Here is a 24,144-nt window from a genome sequence, read left to right on the forward strand (position 1 = left end):
CTCCGGTAGATATCTCATATCTGAACCTCTATTCGTCATAACACCTACCATATGTGTGTGACCTTCTAGACCCAATATCAAGCTGGTTGTGAGTTATACTAGTTAGAACTTCTTATGGTTTAATGAATTATTATCTCCATAATAATTTACTCGACTCTCAGACGTACTAGGCCACTACGCCGTAGTCTCCAAACGATATAGAGAAATCCAATCTTTTTGACATATCTGTCCTCAATTACCATATATCTATAGTCGTTCATCCATCTAATATCCTAGAGACCATATATAGGGCATGGTGCTATCATGCCCAATATGGTTTCTCCTTGAGTCTCGCTCTAATCGGATTCTTCCAAAGAACTCTTTCTCTCTCAATCCGAATGACCTTAGCCAAGGATTTGTCTGAGCAAGAACACATAGGATATTTCTTTCATAATATCAAGAGCAGATGATCCTCTATCGATACTCAATAGCCTTCGTAAGGTTGGCTGCCACTCCCGATGATCAATTGTACTAGATTTAGAACTTTCAAACCTATAAGTCTGGTATCAAAGAGTAGAGTACTGGTACATAACATCTTTAGTGTCTTAAATCTAAAAATCAGGTACACCACTGGGACAACAGAATCGTTGTCAGACAATGAGGTATCATCAACCATTCAACATTTCATGAGCGGATCAATTAGTGAACTTATTCTCCAATGAGCACCTGCAATATAGCCCTAGTATCCCCACACGAGTAGTTATGAGACCAACTGTCTCCATTATATGGACGGGTATATAATACACTAGTCTGTTCGATTATCTCGATATCCCTCTTGAGTAACCAATGACCAGGATTATTTATGGTATGTGTTTAAAGGTGAATCAATCTCATTATCGAGATCTCATCACGATCCGATTCTCATTGCATAAATATATGGACATCACAATATATTTATATATCAAGCAACATAAAGTGAGAAAATATCATAATAATAATAAATAAAAAGACTGTATCATGTCACATGTGTCATCACTTATGTGATTGATTTGTAGGGCACCTATGACTAGCAAAAATGATAATAATGATGATATTTTTGAAAATAAATTTATCAAAGAAAAAATAAAAGAAGTTAAAATTGAAATGATCGTTATCTTATGATTTATTGGCTAGTGAATTATTTTAAGTGAAAACATATATAAAAATATTGAACGAGCGCTCGTTAAATATGATTGCTAAGACGATTATGTATTGTTAAATATACTAATTCTTTTCATTTAAGACGATGATTGTTCATCTTTTTGTTGGTCATATATGATATTTGAATGATATTAAAGTTATTTTATTATATATTTTTTTATATCTATTATTTTGTAACCCAAATAATATCTTGGTACATGTGTTTTGAGATAGAGCTAAATTTCAAAAAGTCTTGAAAGACTGTATGGTTCAAAATACTCTTGATATTAAACATATTACAACTAATAAAAGCAAAATGTAAAGTTTTTTATTGTCAACTAATTATAGTAGCTTATGATGGAATTAATAGTTTTCAAATTATTAAGTTTTATGATTGTAATTCATCAATATTGAATATGGATCATAAGAAATGTAATATATTTTTTTCATTACAAATTAAATAAAAAATCAAGTTATGATAAATGTTGATTATATTCCAAAGGTGATTACTGTTAATATTTAAAAATTTTAGAGTTGTTATTTCATACAAGAAGACTTATTTGCATAAGAGATTATGCTTAATGAGATTTATAATGATTTTGACTAGTCATATACTAATATAATTTTATCTTTAAGAGAGTCAAAACTATATAACTATGAGACCCAAAGTTTCGTCGGATAATCATTATCAAAGAATATTTTTGACTTTCAGATCTTACCTTAGAAATTTGAAAATATATGTCATCTGTTTTGCTGCACATCAATGGAGAAAATATTCTAGTGCTTTGATGATAACTATAATTATTAATTATTATAATAAAGTATTTCTAATTATATTTACTGTGATGGAGATTAATCGTAGGGATTCATACGAGTGATTCTTCCATCAATTACACACATACAAATATACCATGTGCACATGGATTTCATATCCTTTACCATATTTTTAATCGACCAAATTTTGATGTCATGTAATATCTATCATAAATATGATTGTTAAACTAATAACTTTAGTTTATCTACCTATTTCTTCAATAGTTTGGGTCACAATCAAACAAGAAAGAATCCACAACTAACACAAGCTACGTAATCAATTCACATCTACTTGTTGATTATTGAAAAGAAAACTTGGATGTATTTAATTTAATCAAGTTAAATTTTGGATCAATGTATTCACAAATCTTTTGGACCAAACTCAATTTGTTTGTATGATTTTGATAAGATTACTCTTTTAGGTTGATTTTCTTATAAAATATCTACATTTTAAGTATAAAATATATTCTATGTTTTTTTTTCTCAAATACTTAATCTGTTCCTTAGATATTTTCTCTCCTATTAGTATTTTAGTTTATATTAGTATTTTAATTTATTATAGTGTTTTTAGTCTGTTACGGTATTTTCGTTAACACAACAAAAATATTATAAAATAAAATGAGCTAATTGATATCAAAACTTACTTTTTTATAATTCATATAAGTATTTACAATAATTTAAAAATAACATTACTAAAATAGAAATAAAAAAAATTAAAATTTTTGAGTCTTTTGATCACTACAATTGAAGTATTGTAAAACCTACTCAAAAACATTATAAATGATTCAAATGAACTCTTAACCTCAATTAAACTTATTATAAGTTTAAAAATATAATATTGTAACATTCTACAACAATAAAAAAGATACAATCTATAATGTTTTTCAATAGTATTTATAGTGTTTTCGATATCTCAGTAAAATACTATAAATATTATTTAAAAAATACTCTAAACGATCCAAATGAAAATAGTGTAATAGTTTAAAACTGATAAAAAATGAGTGAAAAAATTTGATAAAATTTTTTTAGGAATATTTTGGATATTTTTAAATTATGGACACCGATTGAAAAAAAAAAAGTAAAACGAGAGATATCGATCGAAAAATGCTTAAAATATAAACAGTTTATAAGAAAATCGCCTACTCTTTTATGACAAAAGAGAATGAGGGTTGAAATCATCCAAACAACCACTTTATAGATATGAATAAATACATTGATCTAAATAGATCATAAGAGGTGAGAGGAGACATGAGAGAATGATCATTCAATGGCATGCGTGCCACCAACTTCCAACCTGCCCTTGTGAAGATAGAAACAGCCATGGGGAGGAGGAGCTCCCTTCCAACTTTAGGTGATGGAAAAGCATGTTGCTGTAACAGGAAAGCTTGAAGACTACTAGTCACAGGATTAATGATCTTGTGAGGGACCAGCCCTCCCATTTCATTCAATCAAACTGTGAGGAGCATCAGCTGTTTGCAGTGAGATCACTTTCAACTTTAGGTGCTGCACAATCATGAGGATGATCTCAGGAAACTTTGAAGGCTGCTTGTCATAGATGTAGTGATCTTATGATAGCCCAGCAGCTACCAGAAGTTTACTTGCCCCAAATCAGCTACTTGCAGTTAGCTGACACACACACACACACCAGACCGTAGTGGATGTGTGTGGAGAGTGTGAAGAGCAATCATGAATCCTATTACAATCAACTAAGAAAACAATCTCCTAATTGCACCAACCTACCTGATTCTTCATGCTTGTCAAGAAAGGAGTTTTGGATCATTCATTACATGACAATCTCTTCCAATCTTGAACTTAACTTCAGGTTTCTGACATATTGTTCAGCTACTTAGAAATCAATTTTTCTTCTCTCTCTCTCCCAAAGGGATATAAACCTAAACGAATGTAAATAATAAGATTGGTTAGTGAGACTGATTATTTTATTTAATATAATGAGTCTACTTATAAATATGATGATGATGATATATCAAACTCGTCTATCACTTAACAAAATTATAATTTACTTTTAAAGTCTAATATGATAAAATTTTAATATTTAAAATAATAATATCGTAACGATGTATTAGACTTACTCACGAAGAGCTAAGGGTTCGTAATCTCATCTAATAAATTTTTATATCTAAAAAATATTAGTATAGTTATAATGTATTATGTCTACTTATCAAACTTTTATTTTATATATTTTTATACTAATAATATTGGTCTGATGGTGATATAATAAACTCAACAACAACTATTAAGAATTTGAAATCTTATTTAATAAATTTTTATAATTAAAATATTAGTCTGATTATGATAGGATGGAAGTCTCATCCAACAATCTTAATCAAATAAGATATATCAAATTTTTTAAACATGTCAAATATATAAATGATGGATAAACAAGATTTTAAAATTAAATTTCATCTTAATCATTTATTATTTAAAAAAATTAAACAGAATAGTAAGTGTCCATCAAATAAAGTCTCTCTCTCTCTCTCTCTCTCTCTCTCTCTCTCTTTGTTTTTAATCCAAAAAGATGGAGAATAAGCTTTTTGACATGACATTTGACATGGCATGGACCTCAGAGGAAGAAGTTACTTCATTAATTACTGTTTAATCCCTATGTGGACTTTGGAATTCACTGAATCTAAAAGAGATACCATTGCTTGGTACTCTGCTAATTAGACCTTCAAATTAGGCTGATTCCTAGATTCCAATATTGTCTTCTGCTGTTGTTTAGATCATCAAATTGAGGGAAAAAATTCAGAAGAAAATAAACAATATAATCTGTCAATGACATTGTCAACTTTTGGGTGGACCCACACAATCAAGACATTTGCATGTCATATTTAACTTGTCCATACTCTAAATCACTGACCATTCTGGTCATATCTCAAAATGTGTTCTTATTGGTTGATTATGGAAGAGGATCAGTGCTGACATCATTTGTTGATAAGATGAAAAATAATAATATTAATATTTAATAATAAAATCCACATCTTATGCATCCCCCCATGTTTATCCAAAACAATCCTTCCATATCTTATGGACCATGTGATTCTTGCTGCAAATGGGAAGAACAAGATAGGGAGAAGACTATATTATTATTATTATTGTTAATTTTTTTCATACCTTATTATTATTAATTGTTTTCATAACATGTAACAAAATTTTTTTACTATTTGATTTGATAGAATAAAGAAAAGATATTATAATTATCTTGATGTTTTCATAACATGTAACAATCCATCTTAATCTTCTTCTTTTTTATTTTTAATGTAAAATCAAATTAAATTATTATAATATTATGGAAAGATAAAGAAGTCAATTTTAACTAGAAAAACTAATAGGTTCAAGGAAAAGGCAAATCTACTCCAAATTGCAATTACTCCAAATCTACTCCAAAACTAGACTTGCCAAGTTGTTGTTCTTTGCAGTGCTCCCCATGGAGAATCCAACTGGATAAACATTGCCTGACTCAATAAGGGGCTCCACTTCTCCAAGCATTGGAACAAGTCCACCTTTGTGGGTGACCCCACATGGAATCCACATCAAGCTCCACATTTGCCTGTGTAATGGGATGGAGGAGACATGGCAGGTTGCTCAACCACAATACCATGATCCCATAACCACTGCATAAACTGGGGGTTTGGATTACATCAACTTACAGAGATGGCCATAAGCCATCAGTGAATTGGGGAGGTTGCCAACCAGACCAACCTCTCAGCCAGTATTCAAATCTCAATCTCATTGGCTTGACTTGGGTCATCCACAGTGACCACATCCTTTGGCTGCAGAACCTTTTTAGCATGGAAAATGACTGAACAGAGAAAATATGGACATCAAATTAGTACAATGATTATTTATTTGCAGTGAAGTAAAAGGATAGCTAATGACTGCTGCTGATAATATTCATGGATTCTTATGATCTACTCCATGAGTGGGTACACCAATTTGAAGCTACCTTGAAAACCCTTTCTTTGTCTTAAAATGATAGGAAATTGGAAGCTGTGGAGTATATAAGAAGACTTCTCTCGTGTCTGAGAAGAGAGTTCATTAGGACGGACTCGATCCATTTTGTTCCTCTCGCCCTTCTCTCCTCTCTTCTCTTTCCCTACTCTAGAGGTAGCCGAAGTCTTCCTCCTCTCTTCCTCCCCTTTGTTCTCTTTTGGCTTCCGGGTATTCTTGCAAGCAGAAAGGTAAGACCTTTGAGGAGCCATGGAAAAGGTGCCGCCTTTTCTGTTGCTGCTACCTTTTTCTTGTTTGTTTGGGTTGCTCCTGTGGTGATTGCGGCTTCCTTTCATCTTCCTTTTGGCTTTCCATCTGCGGCTTATTGTTGTACTTTTAGGAAAGGGCTTAGCTGGTCCTTTGGTTCTCCTTGGATCCCTTCTCTTTGTTTTCCAATGGAACAAAGGAGTTGCCTTTATTGAATACATGAGCTTTTCCTTACACTTTTGAGGTTCCGTGTTCTTGATTTTCTTGTATTTGATGGTTGATGACTTAGGGTTGTTAAGGGCTTCACAATATCTGAAGTCTTTGGTATTTGAGCTCTTAAATCGGATCAAAATTTGATCTTTTCCTCCCATCTTTTTGGGAACTTGTTCTCTTTGATGTTTGTTTCAGTTACCTCCCTGTTGTTACAGAGACGATTCCTTGAGATTGGCTTGTTGGTTAACTCCTTTCCTCTAGAGCTTTTTGATGTTTTGTTGAGCTCTTATTGCCTATTGTATTGTCCACGTTTTGGGTCATTCGTTCGACATCTTCCACTACGTATAGTGATGGTTTTTGTGGTCTCTTTCTTTTCTTTATCGCAGTTGGTCTTTTTCTGTCTATACGCGTTTGAGATTTGAGCTTTAACTTATATCTTTTGAACAAAAAGCCACTAATAAATGTAACAGTAGATTAATTTGATGGATTTTACCCCGGTAGCATAGAATTACATGGATATGGTTTATATTCTTTTAATTTGGTCTTCCTTTCTGTGTTTAATGAAGTTATGGGGGACCATTTTGTGTTGTTGGTGGACCGTTTGCTCACGGAGTCAACGCTGGAAGCTGCCATTGGAAGTGTAACTCAGGGGTCAAACACACCAGTTGCTTCATTGTCAACGGTGGACATAGCTGACTTTGCTCCGGAAAGGAAAATTGTTGGGGATGGGATGTTCACAGGTAAACTGGTTGAATGCCGCATCTGCCAGGATGAGGATGAGGATGTCAACATGGAGATCCCATGTTCGTGCTGCGGAAGCTTGAAGGTAAAGGAGTGCCTTTGTTTTTCTTATGTTCTTATAAAAGAGAATACTTTGTTGGATATTGCGAGCTAATTGGTTCATTTGGCTAGAATTTGTTCTTTTGTTTCTGTTTTTATTAGACGTGAAGACATTTATTGTGTCAGAGATTCCATGCATATAATCAGCGTAACACTTCATCATATGATACAAGCAACAAGAAGTATTAGCCGTGTTTTATATAGTTGATCAAACATCCAACATAAAGCTGGTTTTAAACTACGGAAACTAGCTTTGTTAATGTGTCATGGTCATTTGATATTTGGTCATTGATGTTGCAACTTGCAGCCATTAACTTTCAGGCTGATGTTTAGTTACCCAATTCTGATTCTTGTTCGCATAATGGATGGCGAGCTGTGAGTACTGAAGTAGGCTTCCTCGCATGAAACCGAGAGAAAACTGGCCATGTAGGAACCATATTATCGTAACCTCTTGTTTCTACCTTCCATAATGGGAAGCATTTGTTTAGAAGATATGTTGAGATCTACCCTTTTGGGTCTGGCTTCTTTAATGTGATGATATGGACTAGATTTACCCATATCTTATTCAACCTTTTTTCTTCCAAGTGTTGGAATTATATAAATTTTGTTCTATAGTAAATATGTGGTGCATGCAAGGATCCTACATTTTGTCTGTTGACTTTAAGAATGATATAGCTCATTAAAAGGGGATAACGGGCTTCTGTAGAATAAATTATATTTATTTGTCCTCCAAAGGAAGGATTTAACTATCCTGTTGTCTTCTTTATAATTAAGTGATATTTGAATATTCTTGATTCAAGTACAGATATATTGTCTTGTACAAAACTAAACTGCGGGACAAAGATTCATATAATTTTTAGATACTAGGGATGACTTGTTGTTGTTGTGTTGTCGTTGCACAGCACGTATGACATATGTTCGTTGGGATAGCTTGGAGCTAAACCATTTCAGTTTTTCTCATTTTCAGCTGCCACTGCCTCATATAGAAAGCCATATATTATTACATTGCTCTTCAGTTGATTGGTCTGGGTTAAACGAAATCACCAATGACAACTCTGTCCCCATTACTTGTTTTTTCGGTGAACTATGACTGTGAAGTAATGATCATTACTTCCATCACCCTCATACTCGTGTCGTTTCTGTGGTTCTTTTTTCTGGTTGAGCCCATATTGCTGCATTTAGTATTCAGTAGATTATTTTCTTCTGATCAGATCTTTTAACTCCTGCAGTATGCTCATCGCAAGTGTATACAGAAGTGGTGTAATGAAAAGGGTGACACCACATGTGAGATATGCCTTCAGGTACTTCTTATAAGTTCTCTTTATATGTTACCTGCTTATATATGTCTCCATATTCTAGATGTTCCATCGTCAGGGCATTGCCTAAAACTCTCATTACTTCTTACATGGTTCCAGCAATTTAAGCCGGGATATACTGCCCCTCCTAAGTTGTTCCTCTATGGGACTAGTCCTATGAATTTCAGGTACTAATTCTGCTCCTTTTCATATCAAGTGGTCATTTTTTTTTTCCAGTTCCAAATCATCTTATACGATGGTTATACGGCCCATCTTATAGGGGAAACTGGGAAATCTCAAGGCGAGATATCTACAATCAACAATATGTAACAATGACTCAAACTGGCCATGTTTTTCTGAGATCCAGCTATGATGAATATTCAGCTTCACATGAAAAGAGTATTATGTATTGTCGCTTGGTGGCTGCTACAGTGAGTTGCTTAGCTTTACCATTATTGAATCCTAATCGGTAACTTCATATATCGAAGTCTAAAATTAAATCTTTTGTTTGCAGTTCATGGTTATTTTGGTTCTGCGTCATTCTCTCCCTTTTATTATGAGTGGAGCTGAGCAGTACTCGATCCCGCTTTTCACAGTAAGACTTCACCAAAGCTTATAATATATGAAAGCTTTTCTTTTATTTATCAGGATATTGACTTACACTTCATCAAAAAAAAATTAGCTGTTGATGTTGAGGATTGCTGGTATCATCCTACCTCTCTATGTTATGTTGAGAGCAGTGACCACGTTTTATCGACGGCGGCAACTGCAGGTAATTCTTGGTTTTCGTCGTCACTACCTTTTTTGAGACAAGTTAAACAACTAAATTGTTTCCTTTGATGCGAACTAATGTTTTTTAGAATTGCAGGAAATGCATGAATCTTCTATTTCAGCATCAGAAAGAGAGAATGGCCATTCGCACCCATTGCAACTGATTCAGCCTCAGTCACATCTCATCCGCATCCATTAGCTGAGTGCCTCTTCTCATATAAATTCAGTGATGGTATTGTTGAGTCTGGTGATGCAAAATTATGTTGATTTTGCTGACTACCAAACTCAAGAACAAAAACACCGAAAGAACAGGAGAAGTGGGAACCACTTTCTCAAGTCCTGGAGCTGGAAAATTTATGCTTGAACCTTCAAATAGGTTCCATGAGCTATACAATCCAAGTAGCAAAGGCATCAGTAAATGTATATTAGTATCTTAGGCAGTCTTTCTTACCAACATGATGGTGCCACTCTCTTCAAGTCCATGAAGATGAAGTGCAGTTATATCATGAATTATGTTCTTGTACATGCATTAAGTTCATAAGATACAGAGTTTTATAACAAGTTTGGTATCAGAAAATAACTGTGAATAAGCTAGAAAATTGTTTGCTTGTTAAAATGTTATGGACAATTTTCCCAGCTATCATCTCAACTGCAATTGACATTTTACTCTGACCTTTGCTTCAAATCATTTCTGCAACTGGCAACCATTATGGTTAGTAGGTTTTCAAGTGTCTTCACATGAAAGGAAAGATCATGAGTTGTAAGAACTTTGGCACAGGTTAAAAATAAAAAGAAAATGGTGTGTGGATAAGAAAGAGCTTTTGACTTGTGAGCCAGATATGATGAAACGTAATAGAAGGTGCCCTTCATGAGTGCAGGTCATTGTCGCCAGTATCTTCTTGCTGCAGGCATCCATCAACTCCCCTCATTTCTCACTGCTGTTTCCACAACAATTTCACATCTGACACTGGCAACATTTAATATATATTTTTTAATAGTCTGTGTTGACATGCTTCTGGAATATAAAAAACCAAGTAGAATGATTCTATTATTTGAAATAGTAATTTATGAATGATTCATAGATCTCACTTCTGCTTTTCCTGTCCTTTCAGTTTATTAGACATGATCAAGTCAACAGTTACTTTCATTTTTGACTGATCCAACCTACATTAATTGGTAGAAACTGGCAATAAAATGGCAGGTATGTTTTTGATATGCTTGCTAAGATTGCAAACTCTTGTACAGGATAGAGAGATCTACTGAAACAGTGAATCCTAGCAAAATGTTGCACCAAAATATATGGGCACAGAAATTATTTGCAAAAAAAATATGAATATTTTGCAAGATATGCATCATAAATGATAGTTGAGAGAATCCAACTCTTCATCAATTTTGGAGTGTCAAAATGTCATTTTGTGACAGTTGATCTTTTCAAGGCATTAATAAAAACTCATGCACCTTTGTCTGAAACACTGACTGGAACGAGTCTTTTACCGAAATGTTTCATGTCCTGAGACTTGAGTCAGAGTATAATTCACCCTTAGCATCGAATGAAACAGTCTATCCAGGTATTGGTCAAAGTTTGGACTTTGAACTGACTCCAGCGATCAGCATCCTCCCTCTTTAATGGAAACACGACTCTCTCTACAATTGTGATGAAGAGGGAGAAGTTTGAATCTTCCAAATCATTCATTGGTCAGGTTGACCAGCACACCTATAATCCGTGCATTGGCTTGGACTTTGACTTTGATTTTGATGTACTAAGTAAAATCCTTGTAGCGTGCGATGATTAGCTCGGAACTTTCGACCTTGTACGCAAATCATGTAATCCAACACCTAGTTATACGATTGGGTTACATTGAGCTTAAATCTGATTTATTTAAAAATAGAAAAACGATGAAGATGTGTACAGAAAAAGAAAAGGGAAAAAATAAAAGTTAAAATTCTGGAGCTTTTGTTATATGATTGAGCAGCTAAACCTTGTTAGTTTTGACTCAAATTTTATATGAAGAATTCATGTAACAAGCTGTACAATTTTAATGGTACGAATCTACAATTTATCCTCTCTAAGATACTTTTCTGTTATATTTATTTTGTGAGATCTAAATTTTTTTTCATAAAATCCACTTTTGGTGATGATGATATGTTAATGTTGAGTAAGATTTATATTCTTGATGTTACTGTAATCCTCTAGTTATTCTGGAGAAGACTTATTGTAAACATGTTATCATTATTAGTGATAGTGAAAGTTTGAAGTAGATTACGGTCTCGTGATTTTTTTCGCATTGGGTTTTCACGTTCAGTGTCTCACTTAGTGACCGATTTTATTATTGTACTGTTTATGCTACTTAGTTAATATTTACTTTTGATAATAAATTAATATTTTAATAAAGAACCAATTTTGATAAAAATAAAAAATAAAAAAATTGTTTCGCTATAATATTTTTTCCCAATATGTCATTATCGAATTGTTTTTTTATCGTTCAAATTCACGTTTTGTTAAGTGGTATGATTATTAGGCTTTTGTTAGGATTTATCTATCCTTCACCTTCGTAACTAATCAAATTTCTATTCTATATGTCGTTCGAGACATTGTTACTTAGGTTGACCTTTTACAAAATGACTAAATAGCCTCGTGACTTAAAAAAGAGAATTTTGGTTGGAAACAAAAATATTGTTTTTATATAAAAACTCGTATTTTCTTGCGAGACAAAAAAAAAAAAAAAAGAGAGAAGAAGGAATAGTAATAATAATAATAATAATGTGATTCCTGGTCAACGCAGGTACAAGTACACCCGCTGACTTTTCACAAATAAGCTGATGCGCTTCACTGGTTGACTCCGCTCCGCTGCATCTTCCGGTGCGGTTGCTCTTCCCTGCCGTGTTTTCCCACCGCCAACGGTCGTCGTGGTTTCTCTACCACCCACTTTTGTCCTCCAAATACGGCACGAGCGCCCATCAAGTCATCGAGGCTTTATATACTATCACGTAGTCGATTATGACTACTCAGCTGCAGCGATAGCTACCGATACTCATTTCATACCAGTTTGGAAAGAAATCACAAAATTCAATCAAAACATCGAAATAATATATTTCCATATATATATATATATATAATATAAAGAAAATCTTATTATAAGAGAGGAGAGGTTGGAAAGATTCTTGCGACTTGAATTTACTCCCGGCGAAATCCTTTAAAACTCACCGCCCACCAAACAAGAACCGCAGCCGCGGGCCCCACACGCAACGACGGAACTCCGATGTGAACCTCTGTACCTGTCTCAGTCTATCTCTCTGTGTGCACTGTTTGACGCGTATACAGATGGCCACGCAACTCGTTGTGTCGCCTACTCGCCTGGAATCTTCCTCGATCTTTATCTCTGTAAGACTATAAACGCCGAGTCTGGCGTTCGTCCCTCTTTCTCTCCATCGAGAGGTGGCTTATTTTTCGATCTAAGACTGCGTCGACAGCAGCTGAATCCGACCCCGTTGCTCTTCCTTGTGCATCTTCCATGGGCAATTACGTCTCCTGCACCCTCGCTGGCGCGCCGGGCATTCGCGCAAGATCCGCCAAGGTGATCCTACCCGACGGCAGGGTCCGGCGCATCGAGGCGCCGACCAACGCGGCCGAGATCATGCTTGACGAGCCGGGGCACTTCCTGGTTGACTCGCGGTCCATGCACGTCGGCCGGCGGTTCGCGCCGCTCGCGGCGGACGAGGACTTGGAGATGGGCCACGTCTACGCCATGTTCCCCATGAAGAGGGCGAACGCGGTGGTCGCGGCGGCCGACATGGCGGTGCTGCTGATGGCGGCGCAGAAGGAGGTCCGGCGGGAGTTGGGCCACGGCGTGAGGGTCTTGCCGGAGATGGCAGAGCGGTCGGTCCCGAAGCCGGACTTGGAGAGCATGACCGAAGCGTCGGAGCCCGCGGCGGTGGAGATTGGGGAGTTTAAATACAGGTTGAGTATGTGCAGGTCAAGAAGGCCAACGCTGGAGACCATCGCCGAGGAGGGTATTTGCTCTAGATGAAGATGATCGTTTATATGGGTCAAGTTCTTTATATCGTGGCCCCTTTACATGTGTTTTTGACAACCACATAGATCAAAGATTCAGCGTTTGGTTGCTATGATGGTGAGTAATCGCTGGAAAGTTAAAAGATGAATCCATGTCGAATCATTTACTTGTAGATTTAATTCGAATGACGTGGAAATCTGTTTCAGAATGTTTTCCTTACAAATTAAATAATTAATCATGATTCGTTTGCCTTCGCAAATAATGACATGAAGCAGTATACAAGGCAATTAACCAGTATGTAACCTGCAGTCAAATCATATGGTAGGCAAAAAGAATACAAGGCGTTTTGCGTCAGGAGTGAAATCTGCAGTTTAGATAAATAGAAAGCTGACAAGAAGCACCGCTTCACGCTTTCCAACAGATGAAGACAATTCCAGCAAAACACCTTAGAGATGATTGCTGGATCGACATGAACAACTAAAAGATGATTGCAATAAAACAACCCAGTAAAACAAGACCACCACCAATTAATTAGGCAACCACCGAAATAGATGGACCAAATGTTACCCGAGTTTAGCTCAACAAGGTTCACACGGACGAATGACCATCACATAGACACTGACACTGACACTGACGAGAACAGACCAGGATACGTAGACAAACCACACACAAACTGAGAATTCAGAGACTCCTGCAAGCTTATTATGAGCTGCGACACAGCAAACACAAACGAGAAACACACAGCATCACTCTTCCTCGGATTCAGACTCGGCACTCTGAAGCCACTCGACGAAGGGCTTCACATTTTTTAATACCTGAGAGCTCTTGCCACCTACACTACCTTTCTCATACCACTTGATTATGGTCTCTTCCTCCAGAAGATCCCCGTCATAAAGTACCTTCAGAACAAGAGCGACTTCCTTAACAGCATCCGGACTGCACTTGGCACAAAAGGCTTCCACGGCGTGGAGAAGAAGCATCTGGGAGTCTTCACCTTTCACAGCAGCAGCAAGATAATTCTTTTTCTTCCCAACCTCCTTGGAAAAGCCTTTACCCACCCCCTCAAAGAGGGCTTGGAAGAGGGCAGTCATAACCTCCTGGGGAGACCCAGTGAGAGAACCCAAACAAGTCTGAAGCTGGGTGGGGTTAGACCCCTTGCTCAGGTTGCTTTTAATTTCTACAAGCAACTTGTTGTAACTGTTGGCCGGAGAACCATTTTGGCCTGCGCCATTTTTATCCACTTGTTTTGCACTGCCATTGGTGAGTTCTTTGTTTGCCTTTTCTGATTTCTTCTCCTGGTCAGGCTCATCGGTCGAGAGCATTACCATCTCAGCAGTCACAGAACTCAGCTGTTCCTGGATACGCTGTTGAGCCGCCTCCAATGAAGTATCTGTCTGCCACTGGACATCGTCATCACCATTATCAGCATTAGCATCCCCATTCTGACTGCCGACAGGAGAAGTTGAACGCTCCTCATCAGAGCCACCACCAGCTTTCTTCTTTGCAGCAGTAGTAGTAGCCTTTGAGGCTCCATCCTTGGTAGAGGTGGCTCCTTTCTTCTTTGTTTCCTTCTTCAGCTTCTTCTGCTCCTCATCAGCTGCTTCCCCTTCCTTCAGCCTCTCCTTCTCTGCCCTTCTCATTGCCTTCTTGTCCTTTGCTCCTTTCTTCTGCTCAGGAGGGTTCTTCAGGATGAAGGTCGTCAGCTTGTCCCTCATATCAACATCAGACACATAACCACAGGCTGCACATTTAAGTGTTAGCATCTGGGTCTTTGTGATGATGATCTCTGTCTCAGGATTGCCACACCCATAACATTGTACATACTTCTTGATGAAATTCTCAAGCAGTCCGGCTAGCTTGGCAGTATCATGAGCCCCATTGACCAAGGACACACCTGTTTTCTCATCGAATTTAGATTGTGCCCCCAACTCACATCCAAAATATTTCGTCGTATAAGAAGCAGGTCTAGCCAGTGCTTTAGCAATATCAACCATGTTCACAATGTTAGTCTTGATGCCATTGCCACGGCCTTCAATTTTGGTTATCATCTTAGGCATCTTGTACCTATAAAAGGCATCATCACTGTTTGAGGCACCAATGTTCTGCAAAGCCATCTTTGTCAACTGATTCTTTGGTATAACAGACGTTAACACTTATCAAAGACAACAAGGACAAGAAGTAACAGTGTTATCCTTTCCTATGGAAACAATGAACTGATCCTCGGCGATTAAAAGAGGTTGCTTAAAGTAGCAACCCAGAGTTGGTGTCAGATGCTGATGTGGCCTGTAATGCATGCAGCTAAAACTCCCCCAAGAGAGCCTCTCCCTATTTCTTGTGGTCGGAGAATATTCTCCAAGCAATCCGATTGATCCCAAATAGAGACGGACTTGCTCAGACATAAAAGAAACTTCAATGTTCTCGTCCTGCAATTTGGCAACATGTTAATATTTTTCAATTCCTAAATGACAATTAACCAGGTATTATTGAAGAACAATGCAAACAAAACACTTGGAACAGATTTGGCAGAAGACATGTACCACACAGCTATGGTTCACCAAGCTATAAGCAAAAAAGAGGATCCAAATCCATAATATGGAACCAACAACACTACAATTTTCAAATAACCTTGATCTCGAGGAAGCATGATGTTTAACAGTAGTATCTTGCTTGCATGGATCATGAACATTAGGTGGATCAAGGATGAAACCTCACGGTTTATACAACCTTCAAATCAATTTGGTGTCGATATACAACCATACCAACTCTCTGTGGATCTGTAAATACTGGTGTGTACAGAACAATTTAACCAAAATATGGCCTTAAGTGCACTAAGTATTGAAACATCACTAGTGCTATCTTCTCAGCACAAGAAACCCATAAGTAAAATCTTATTAACATAGCTAGGTGGTACTTTCAGAAAAGAAGAGTCAAGAAATTTATAGCACACAGTAATGACCTCGATGGTCCTTAATTAACTTCTCAGTCGGACCACTAAATACTGGTCCGTACCAGCCCATAAAACCAAAATTTGTTTCCTCAAAGTTCAGATGCATACAAGCATGACTTGTGTTTTTCTTAGCAGATAAAGAACCCATAAACATTGTATTAACAATATAATTGGGACATAGCTACATGGATCATCCACCAAGCATTTTATAAATTTAATCATCAACAAATATATCTATCCAAGATGTATAAATATTATGATTATTTGATGGGCAACTGGCATTTGAATTCTTACATAACATTTTCTGTTTGTGGAATCATTATAAAGAATACATGAAGTGTTAAAATCCAACAAAACAAGCATGGTTTGCCACATCAGATATTCAGATCCATACAGAACATATGAATGCATGCGGCACAAGTGCCAATACATCCTGTACATCTTAGTTACTCCTAAAGAAAATGCAAATATCCATTATACCTCACAATCATTTATGACCCCAATTTTAAAGGTCAGTTTGCAATAATAAATCAGCCCTAGTGAATCATAACACAAGGACCAATTATGACTGATTTATATGTGAATGATATATAATAGTGGACCTTATGGGTCTACATTAGGGACCTTAAGGATTTGCATAGGTACAATAATATTTGCATCTTGAGAGTAATATAATTTTCTGACAATTTCTAGGTGCGCATAAATAGCTTCCCGTGGTCCACTGTAACTGTTATTTAAAGAAAGAATCAAACATAACAACATCTACCTAAGACACAAATTGCTGTTTGTTAATCTTCTTATACTTTATAGGTAATGGGGCACACACACATGATAGCATAAAACACCCACCAGACAAACTATACAAAACTGACACAGTGCATGATGGTTCAGGGTAGGCATAAATATAGGAATGTTCTAGATGGGCTTAAGTTTAAGATAGAAAGACTCATTTAATAAATTCAGATCATACAATGATAGCATACAGTCAGCAAACCATGTGAACCAGTTTATCCAAGTAAAACACCATATACTGTTCACCCTTCTAAAGACCTACTACAGGTAACTGCTCTGCATCTTTGAGCCTCAATATTTTAGTTCAAAAAACCTCCAAGCTATTGTATTTAAATTGCATGTATACTTACAACATCTCTCTAGCATTAGCTCATGATAATCATTGGTTACCCACCACAAACAGACCGAGCAACTTACATTGGATTCATTGTGCTCAAGACATTCATACTAACAAAAACCTCAAAATATTTGAGGACCGAACATAAAAGTTTTTGCTTACTAACAACCATTGATGTAGATAGAAATTAGCACATCTGTCTGCAGCATCATTTAAAAGCACTTTTCTAAAGCTGTGACTAGCATTGATAAAAATACAAATAGAATAAAATATTGATTATATAAATTACATTCAAGGTTCAGGTAGACATTCTTCCATAAAAACAAACATAGACACTTGACGAAACAAGAGGATTAACTCAAATAAGTCAAAATTGGATGTATTTACATTTCCTTTTCCAATGAAATAGTTATTGCAGAACAATACATAATAACGGGTGATTATAAAAAACAAATTATGCATCCAAAACACATACAACATTATCGGGTTTAGCTATTGAAATGATTATGAACAAGAAAAAAAACGTGTCTCGATGAAATTAAACCAAAATATATGGATTATATCGAGCTTAGCTATTGAAACTAAACCAATGAATCCAGCAGCGATCAAGAGAGAGAGAGAGAGAGAGAGAGAGAGAGAGAGAGAGAGAGAGAGAGAGAGAGAGAGAGAGAGGGTGAGTTGGAGAAATCACTCTCCTTTCCCGAGCACCTATTGAACCAGGCAAATAACACAGATATTGAAATGATTATGAACAAGAAGAAAAAAAGGTGTATAGATGAAATTAAACCAAAATATATTGATTATATCGAGTTTAGCTATTGAAACTAAACCAATGAATCCAGCAGCTATTAGAGAGAGAGAGAGAGAGAGAGAGAGAGAGAGAGAGAGAGATCTACAATCTCGAATCACCACTCTCCTTTCCCGAGCACCTATTGAACCAGACAAAATATCACATAGATACAGATGTGATACAGCATACCAAACGTATTAAAACACAAGCAATCGCTCCTCAAATCTAAGAGATCTACAATCTCGAATCATAAATTCCATTATAACGCATCACATAGGTCCTGACAATAAAACGAAAAGGCAATACGACAATCCAATCATATATTAGTTTTAAAATATTATAACAACCATCAAGAAAATAAAACATAATCCAACAATAAATCGAGATCTCCGTTAAATCTATCTATTTCTAGTGAACTAGGCCAAAAAAGCCACGATCGCAACAGAATCAAAATCAAGCTTCAGGAATCTCATGAAAACGATGATCGCGATCATCGACACGGTCGATCAGTCTAAAAACAACCCATCCGTCGATCCAATTCCATCCAAACCACGAAAAAAAGGAAACAAAATAGAATCGCAATCAAAAGAGCGAAGGAGATCTGGATCCGGTCGAACCAAAAAAATTACAACTACAGGTGGAAGATCAAGACCAAAGCGGAAGAAAATTAAGCGAAACAGAAGATGAATACCAAGAACGATCGCCTCTCACCTTCGATGGGATCAGCGGCAGAAACGACAGCTCTTAACGGTGGGAGAGGAATCAAAGGGTCGGAGGATAGGCGGATGTATTTATAGACAAGGGGAAGCCCTTCGAAGAGAAGGATTAGGGCACCCTTACGTTTGTTATTAGCCCTGAATGTTTGTTATTATTACGATTTCACCCTCGCCTTTGGTTTCGTGAGGCGATGTCGGCGTCGTTGCTCGAGTGGGAGTAAGACGCATTCTAAGGGCCCATAATTATGGGGTTAATGGGCCTCGACAACTCAACTTGAATAGGTATTGTCCAGATTAATACTAGTGTACATGGTGATATGTTTACACCTATATCCTTGCAAAGCTTGGAAATAAAATATTTGCCTTGTATGTGTATATATAGATAGCCCTACAAATATTATCATGCACGGAGGGAGGGACGTCCAATTACTAAAATCCTTCATATGTATTCCTTTCATTATCATTGATCCAAAAACTCAGGATCAACTATAACTAATATAAGTCAGATATCCTTTTATTCTTATAATTATAATATAATTTAAAGGATATTTATGTTGCTTTGAGATAACTGAGATTAACCATGATGATGACATGTAAGAAAGTTTAAAAGGACATACAAAATTCACTTTTTTTTTGGAGGGTTATTATGCACATAATTTTATTTTTTTTATTGAGGTTTTCTTTGTGTGTGTGTATTTGAGGTATCCTATCCCCTTGTTAGGGTAAGGAATCAAGATTACTTATCCTTCAACTTAAGCTTTGTTTTATTCATTGCTTCAAGTTCGCAACTTCTTTTTGCTTTGTGATGTTTCCATGTTGATGTGATGCTTGTTTTGTTCCCTTAGGAAAACGCTTTACAATACAATAAATGAAAATATTATTGGTTAGACATGTATCTTTAGAAGGGCAGTTTAATACTGGCAACAAACAGAAAGTTTAGCTTCTTCAAGATGCTAAAAACACAGACATTCGCATGATTGAAAAATAGGATAATGTGTTTCTATTCCTCGTCTTTTTGATGAAATAAACAGGCATATAAAATGTACCACATGCTTCACAAAGCTAGATGGGTTCCAAGAAAGAAAAGCTGTGGTCCTTTATATGGTAACATGGTATTCCTATGATCCATATAGTGTGCTACTATGCCTATCTTTCATGCATTCTGGAGGACTAGTTTTATTTATTTATTTATTTATTGTGAAACCATCCATGTAAAAAGAAACTGGTAAAGAAACAAATTTAAGCCAGCAGACAAGGGGCATTATAAAGAGATTTGATCAACCCGAAACACAGTTTGGTTACAGCTTCAGATGCATGTATCTTGATGCAAGAAAGAAACAGCTCTCCAGGTTTACTTATTGGGCCGAAGAGATCCCTAGAGCATACACGCACTTCTATCAGAAAAATCACAGATCATAAACAGATAAACTGCTGACTTCAAAAATGAATCTTTTCTTGGATGCAGGCACCAAACAGCTGCATCCCACACATTATTATTACAGGACATAAATTTCGATCATGCAGCAGACTCCTTGGCGATCTTCTCAGCCTTGGCGATGACTTCCTCAATGCCTCCAACCATGTAAAATGACTGCTCGGGTAAATCATCATATTTTCCATCCAAAACACCCTGCCAATTATAATATGATCAAACATCAACAACAGAAATAAAAAACTGCATGCAATGCTTCTAATTTGTATGTGTACATGCGATGAATATATTATGTTAATTTGTCCGTGTACCCTTTTTTAAACTAAAAAGTGTTTTGATAGTTTGGACAATGTCTGTTTAATTCTCTTTTTCTCTCCTCTTTCTTCGCATGTCTCTTATCTTTATTGAACAGTGATATAATAAGCTGTGGTCTAAAATATGTCGGTAGGGAATTTCACGGGACTCAAGTGACTACTGCGCAACAATAGACATGGGCAGCAAGTGGTGTTCAAGGTATACGCTCTCCACCAGCACAGGGCTGATGTGGACAGCAGTGTCCTCCTGCTGCTGTTACTATTTGCCCAAATCAGTAGTTATCATATGACTAAGATCAGCCAAAATTGAACAAGATAGCCACCACTTATGAACTTATATCTTTTCACCAATTCTTATTTTTTTCCCAACAGAAAATTCACATTAAAAATAACTAGAAATCACTTTATGTTCATAAGTTTAAGACTGTTAGCCATTATATCATCTTTTATATCAAGTATCCTAACACATAATTTTCACAAAATAAGATCAGATCATGTGTCCAATGTTTTCAAGAGAAAGATATGCCTGACCTGAAAGCTGTTCACACTCTCTTTCAATTCCACATATTTTCCAGGTGCACCAGTGAACACTTCAGCAACATGGAAAGGCTGGCTCAGGAACCGCTGGATCTTTCGAGCACGAGCTACAGTCAACTTATCATCTTCGCTGAGCTCATCCATTCCAAGAATTGCAATAATATCTTGGAGATTCTTGTAGTTTTGAAGAACCTTTTGAACACCACGAGCAGTGTTGTAGTGTTCCTCCCCTAACACATGTGGTGAAAGCATCCTTGATGTAGAATCAAGAGGATCAACAGCAGGGTAGATACCAAGCTCAGAAATCTAATTAGAAACAGAGATGTCAGGACAATAACATTTGGATTTCTGAAAAATGTAAACTCCCTCAAAGTATAGGAGACAACTATATGGACAAACCTGTCGTGACAACACAGTTGTAGCATCAAGATGGGCAAAGGTGGTTGCTGGAGCAGGATCTGTCAAGTCATCAGCAGGCACATAAATAGCTTGCACTGAGGTGATGGAACCTTTCTTTGTTGTTGTGATACGCTCTTGCAGCCCTCCAAGATCAGTAGCAAGCGTTGGTTGATAACCGACAGCAGATGGAATACGACCAAGTAACGCAGACACTTCTGAGTTTGCCTAAGTAATTAAAGATACATGAAAAACGACTCAGCTAATAAACAGTTCTCCTACAACCAAATAAAGCATTTCATTCATGTTCTGACAAACTTACTTGAGTGAACCGGAAAATGTTGTCAATAAATAGAAGCACATCTTGTCCTTCAGCATCTCGGAAGTGCTCAGCAACTGTCAGCCCGGTCAAGCCAACACGTGCACGAGCACCAGGGGGCTCATTCATTTGGCCATAAACAAGAGCACATTTGCTCTCATCCTGAGGTAGAAAGCCATTAATTCACAACCACATGTTTGAGGAATGGCAAAAATAACTAAAGATAATATTTACATCAGAAAACAAAATTTTTTTTCAAGCATGGACCTGTTTGTCCCCAAGCTTGATGACACCACTCTCAATCATTTCCCTGTATAAGTCATTACCCTCACGAGTTCGCTCACCCACACCAGCAAAGACAGAAAAACCACCTACAGATAAAAATTAACAATTTAATTTTAAAAAAAGTACATAGTTAAATCAATGAGTTTTCAATAGATCTAACCATGAGCCTTTGCAACATTATTGATCAGTTCCATGATAAGTACAGTCTTCCCCACACCAGCACCACCAAACAGCCCGATCTTTCCACCCCTCTGATAAGGTGCCAGGAGATCTACGACCTGGTGTTTTCAGAAGAACATATATTGGAATCCACTGTCTGCACCAAAAATTAGAATTGGATTGAAAAGAAAGGCAACGAATCACCTTAATTCCAGTAACAAGAATCTGCTGTTCTGTTGCCTGTTCAACAAAAGCTGGTGCTTCACGATGGATGGGAAGGAAGTGGTTGGTATCTATTAACAGAAGAAATAATTAAGCATCACACTCCAATAGAATTTGAAAACATTATAGATTCAGAATGTAATCAACTATAGCAAACTGAGCAATCTTACTTATTTCACCCTTCTCATCAATTGGTTCTCCAATAACATTCATGATGCGACCAAGAGTCGCCCTGCCAACAGGAACCTAACGTTTCAACCAAACACAAGAAGAGTAAGTCAATAATGACATCAGACTAATCAAGATTACATATTTGTCAAATAACGATCATTATGTTATTGGTACTGATTCTACAACCAAATTTGAAGCAATAGACTGTCAGCCAGGGTAACATCTTTGGGACAAACCACCTAACAACAAATAGTCATTTCCTCTCTGTATATATATACACGTATATACATCTGCACCAAGTATAACGAAAAAGGAAAAAAATAAAAGAAATATTTTTTCAGGATACTATATTCCAAATGTGACCATTGAAGGAGAAATCCAGATTCATAGTTACGTAAAAAGAAAATAGTGCAAATAATAGAACTAAAGAATATGGACAAAGTGAGAGACAGTGTAACATCTTAACAAGAAAAGGACGACGTCATAAACATACATCATTTCCTACAATTCATCTCCGTATAAGAAGCATAGCACTTTTCGAAACATTACCATCAAATTCCTCCATCATCAACAAGCATCGAACAGAACTGAAAGATACTTTCATAAGGCATTGTTGGCTAAGAGGACGTTTCAAGCAAAAAGACAAGCAATAGCGGAGAGGGCATACGGTGATGGGAGATCCGGTGTTGAGAACCCTCTGACCGCGGACAAGCCCCTCGGTGCCATCCATGGCGATGGTCCGCACCATGTTCTCGCCTAAATGCTGCGCGACCTCAAGGACCAGCCGGATCTGGTTATCGAGGACCTCCAGCGCCGTCAGGATCGGCGGCAGGCCCTCGTTGAACCTCACATCGACGACCGCCCCGATCACCTGGCAGACCTTCCCGATCGCACCGGCGCCAGTGAACTCGTCGGTGATCTTGCCGCTGGGGCCAGGAGGGGTCTTGGCCGGGGGAGGAGTAGGCTGCGGGGCCGCCGCGGAGGTGGCGTATTCGACAGCGCGGGAGAGGAGGTAGCCAGCGGGGGAGGGGCGCGGGGCGGCCCTAGGGGTGGGGCAGGCGGCGGCTGAGGACCTGGGGGCTGGTGAGCGGCGGGCGGAGGAGCGGAGCAGGGAGGACAGGAGGCGGCGTGAGGCCATGGTGGCAAACGGGAGAGGAGGCGACTAGAGAGCGAGAGAGGGAGGCGGCTCTCACGTCTTTCTTTTCCCCATTTTTAGGGCTAAAAAGTTGGGCTCGGAGAAACAGCGTGGACGTCAAGCGTGTCCGAAGTGGAATTAAGGGTGTGTTTGGAGTCCGATCGAATCGGGCCTCTTGTGGACTTTTGGGCCCTAACTTATGCAGAAGGAACCGATTGAGTGGGCCCCAAATGGAGATCGTTTCTGTGGGTCCCCCAATCGCCTATCCTTGCAA

At 37.4% G+C, this 24,144-nt stretch overlaps 4 protein-coding genes across 5 annotated transcripts; 2 read left to right on the forward strand and 2 right to left on the reverse strand.

The window, feature by feature from the left end:
* The first annotated feature begins 6,011 nt into the window (after positions 1 to 6,011).
* LOC135623463 (uncharacterized) lies at positions 6,012 to 9,948 on the forward strand. The gene is made up of 8 exons (XM_065126462.1): positions 6,012 to 6,170; positions 6,966 to 7,225; positions 8,469 to 8,540; positions 8,655 to 8,722; positions 8,815 to 8,965; positions 9,049 to 9,129; positions 9,217 to 9,306; positions 9,403 to 9,948. Exons 2-8 carry the CDS (start codon positions 6,968 to 6,970, stop codon positions 9,502 to 9,504), a joined length of 822 nt encoding a protein of 273 aa, XP_064982534.1. The 5' UTR covers positions 6,012 to 6,170; positions 6,966 to 6,967; the 3' UTR covers positions 9,505 to 9,948.
* A 2,768-nt stretch (positions 9,949 to 12,716) lies between these two features.
* Positions 12,717 to 13,430, forward strand: LOC135623464 (uncharacterized). Its single transcript, XM_065126464.1, has one exon. It carries the CDS (start codon positions 12,818 to 12,820, stop codon positions 13,331 to 13,333), a length of 516 nt encoding a protein of 171 aa, XP_064982536.1. The 5' UTR covers positions 12,717 to 12,817; the 3' UTR covers positions 13,334 to 13,430.
* A 395-nt stretch (positions 13,431 to 13,825) lies between these two features.
* LOC103998625 (eukaryotic translation initiation factor 5) lies at positions 13,826 to 19,029 on the reverse strand. Of its 2 annotated transcripts, none has more exons than XM_009420145.3 (2): positions 18,896 to 19,029; positions 13,826 to 15,741 (listed from the first exon to the last, which is right to left on the reverse strand). In XM_009420145.3, the coding sequence occupies exon 2, from the start codon at positions 15,430 to 15,432 to the stop codon at positions 14,065 to 14,067; it is 1,368 nt and encodes a 455-aa protein (XP_009418420.2). In that variant the 5' UTR covers positions 15,433 to 15,741; positions 18,896 to 19,029; the 3' UTR covers positions 13,826 to 14,064. The 2 variants fall into 2 exon arrangements, with proteins under 2 accessions (XP_009418420.2, XP_009418421.2); XM_009420146.3 differs by having other exon boundaries at positions 18,876 to 18,972.
* Positions 19,030 to 20,161: 1,132 nt separating this feature from the next.
* LOC103998627 (ATP synthase subunit beta, mitochondrial) lies at positions 20,162 to 24,008 on the reverse strand. Its single transcript, XM_009420147.2, has 9 exons — positions 23,403 to 24,008; positions 22,735 to 22,810; positions 22,547 to 22,635; positions 22,344 to 22,461; positions 22,166 to 22,269; positions 21,902 to 22,060; positions 21,583 to 21,807; positions 21,178 to 21,489; positions 20,162 to 20,530 (listed from the first exon to the last, which is right to left on the reverse strand). The coding sequence occupies exons 1-9, from the start codon at positions 23,871 to 23,873 to the stop codon at positions 20,417 to 20,419; spliced, it is 1,668 nt and encodes a 555-aa protein (XP_009418422.1). The 5' UTR covers positions 23,874 to 24,008; the 3' UTR covers positions 20,162 to 20,416.
* Between the last annotated feature and the right edge of the window lie 136 nt (positions 24,009 to 24,144).

This window comes from Musa acuminata, chromosome BXJ2-9, assembly GCF_036884655.1.
Source record: "Musa acuminata AAA Group cultivar baxijiao chromosome BXJ2-9, Cavendish_Baxijiao_AAA, whole genome shotgun sequence".
Classification (NCBI taxonomy): domain Eukaryota; kingdom Viridiplantae; phylum Streptophyta; class Magnoliopsida; order Zingiberales; family Musaceae; genus Musa; species Musa acuminata.

What these genes read in the sequence shown, in the direction of transcription:
- LOC135623464 (XM_065126464.1), top strand. Translation starts at nt 12,818, where the DNA reads ATGGGCAATTACGTCTCCTGCACCCTCGCTGGCGCGCCGGGCATTCGC.
- LOC135623463 (XM_065126462.1), top strand. Translation starts at nt 6,968, where the DNA reads ATGGGGGACCATTTTGTGTTGTTGGTGGACCGTTTGCTCACGGAGTCA. An exon ending in CGTGCTGCGGAAGCTTGAAG is followed by an intron (nt 7,226 to 8,468) that starts GTAAAGGAGTGC and finishes TAACTCCTGCAG; the next exon opens with TATGCTCATCGCAAGTGTAT. An exon ending in ACTCGATCCCGCTTTTCACA is followed by an intron (nt 9,130 to 9,216) that starts GTAAGACTTCAC and finishes AAAAAAAATTAG; the next exon opens with CTGTTGATGTTGAGGATTGC.
- LOC103998627 (XM_009420147.2), bottom strand. Translation starts at nt 23,873, where the DNA reads ATGGCCTCACGCCGCCTCCTGTCCTCCCTGCTCCGCTCCTCCGCCCGC. An exon ending in TAATGTTGCAAAGGCTCATG is followed by an intron (nt 22,270 to 22,343) that starts GTTAGATCTATT and finishes TTTTATCTGTAG; the next exon opens with GTGGTTTTTCTGTCTTTGCT. An exon ending in TCAAGCTTGGGGACAAACAG is followed by an intron (nt 22,061 to 22,165) that starts GTCCATGCTTGA and finishes TTTCTACCTCAG; the next exon opens with GATGAGAGCAAATGTGCTCT.
- LOC103998625 (XM_009420145.3), bottom strand. Translation starts at nt 15,432, where the DNA reads ATGGCTTTGCAGAACATTGGTGCCTCAAACAGTGATGATGCCTTTTAT.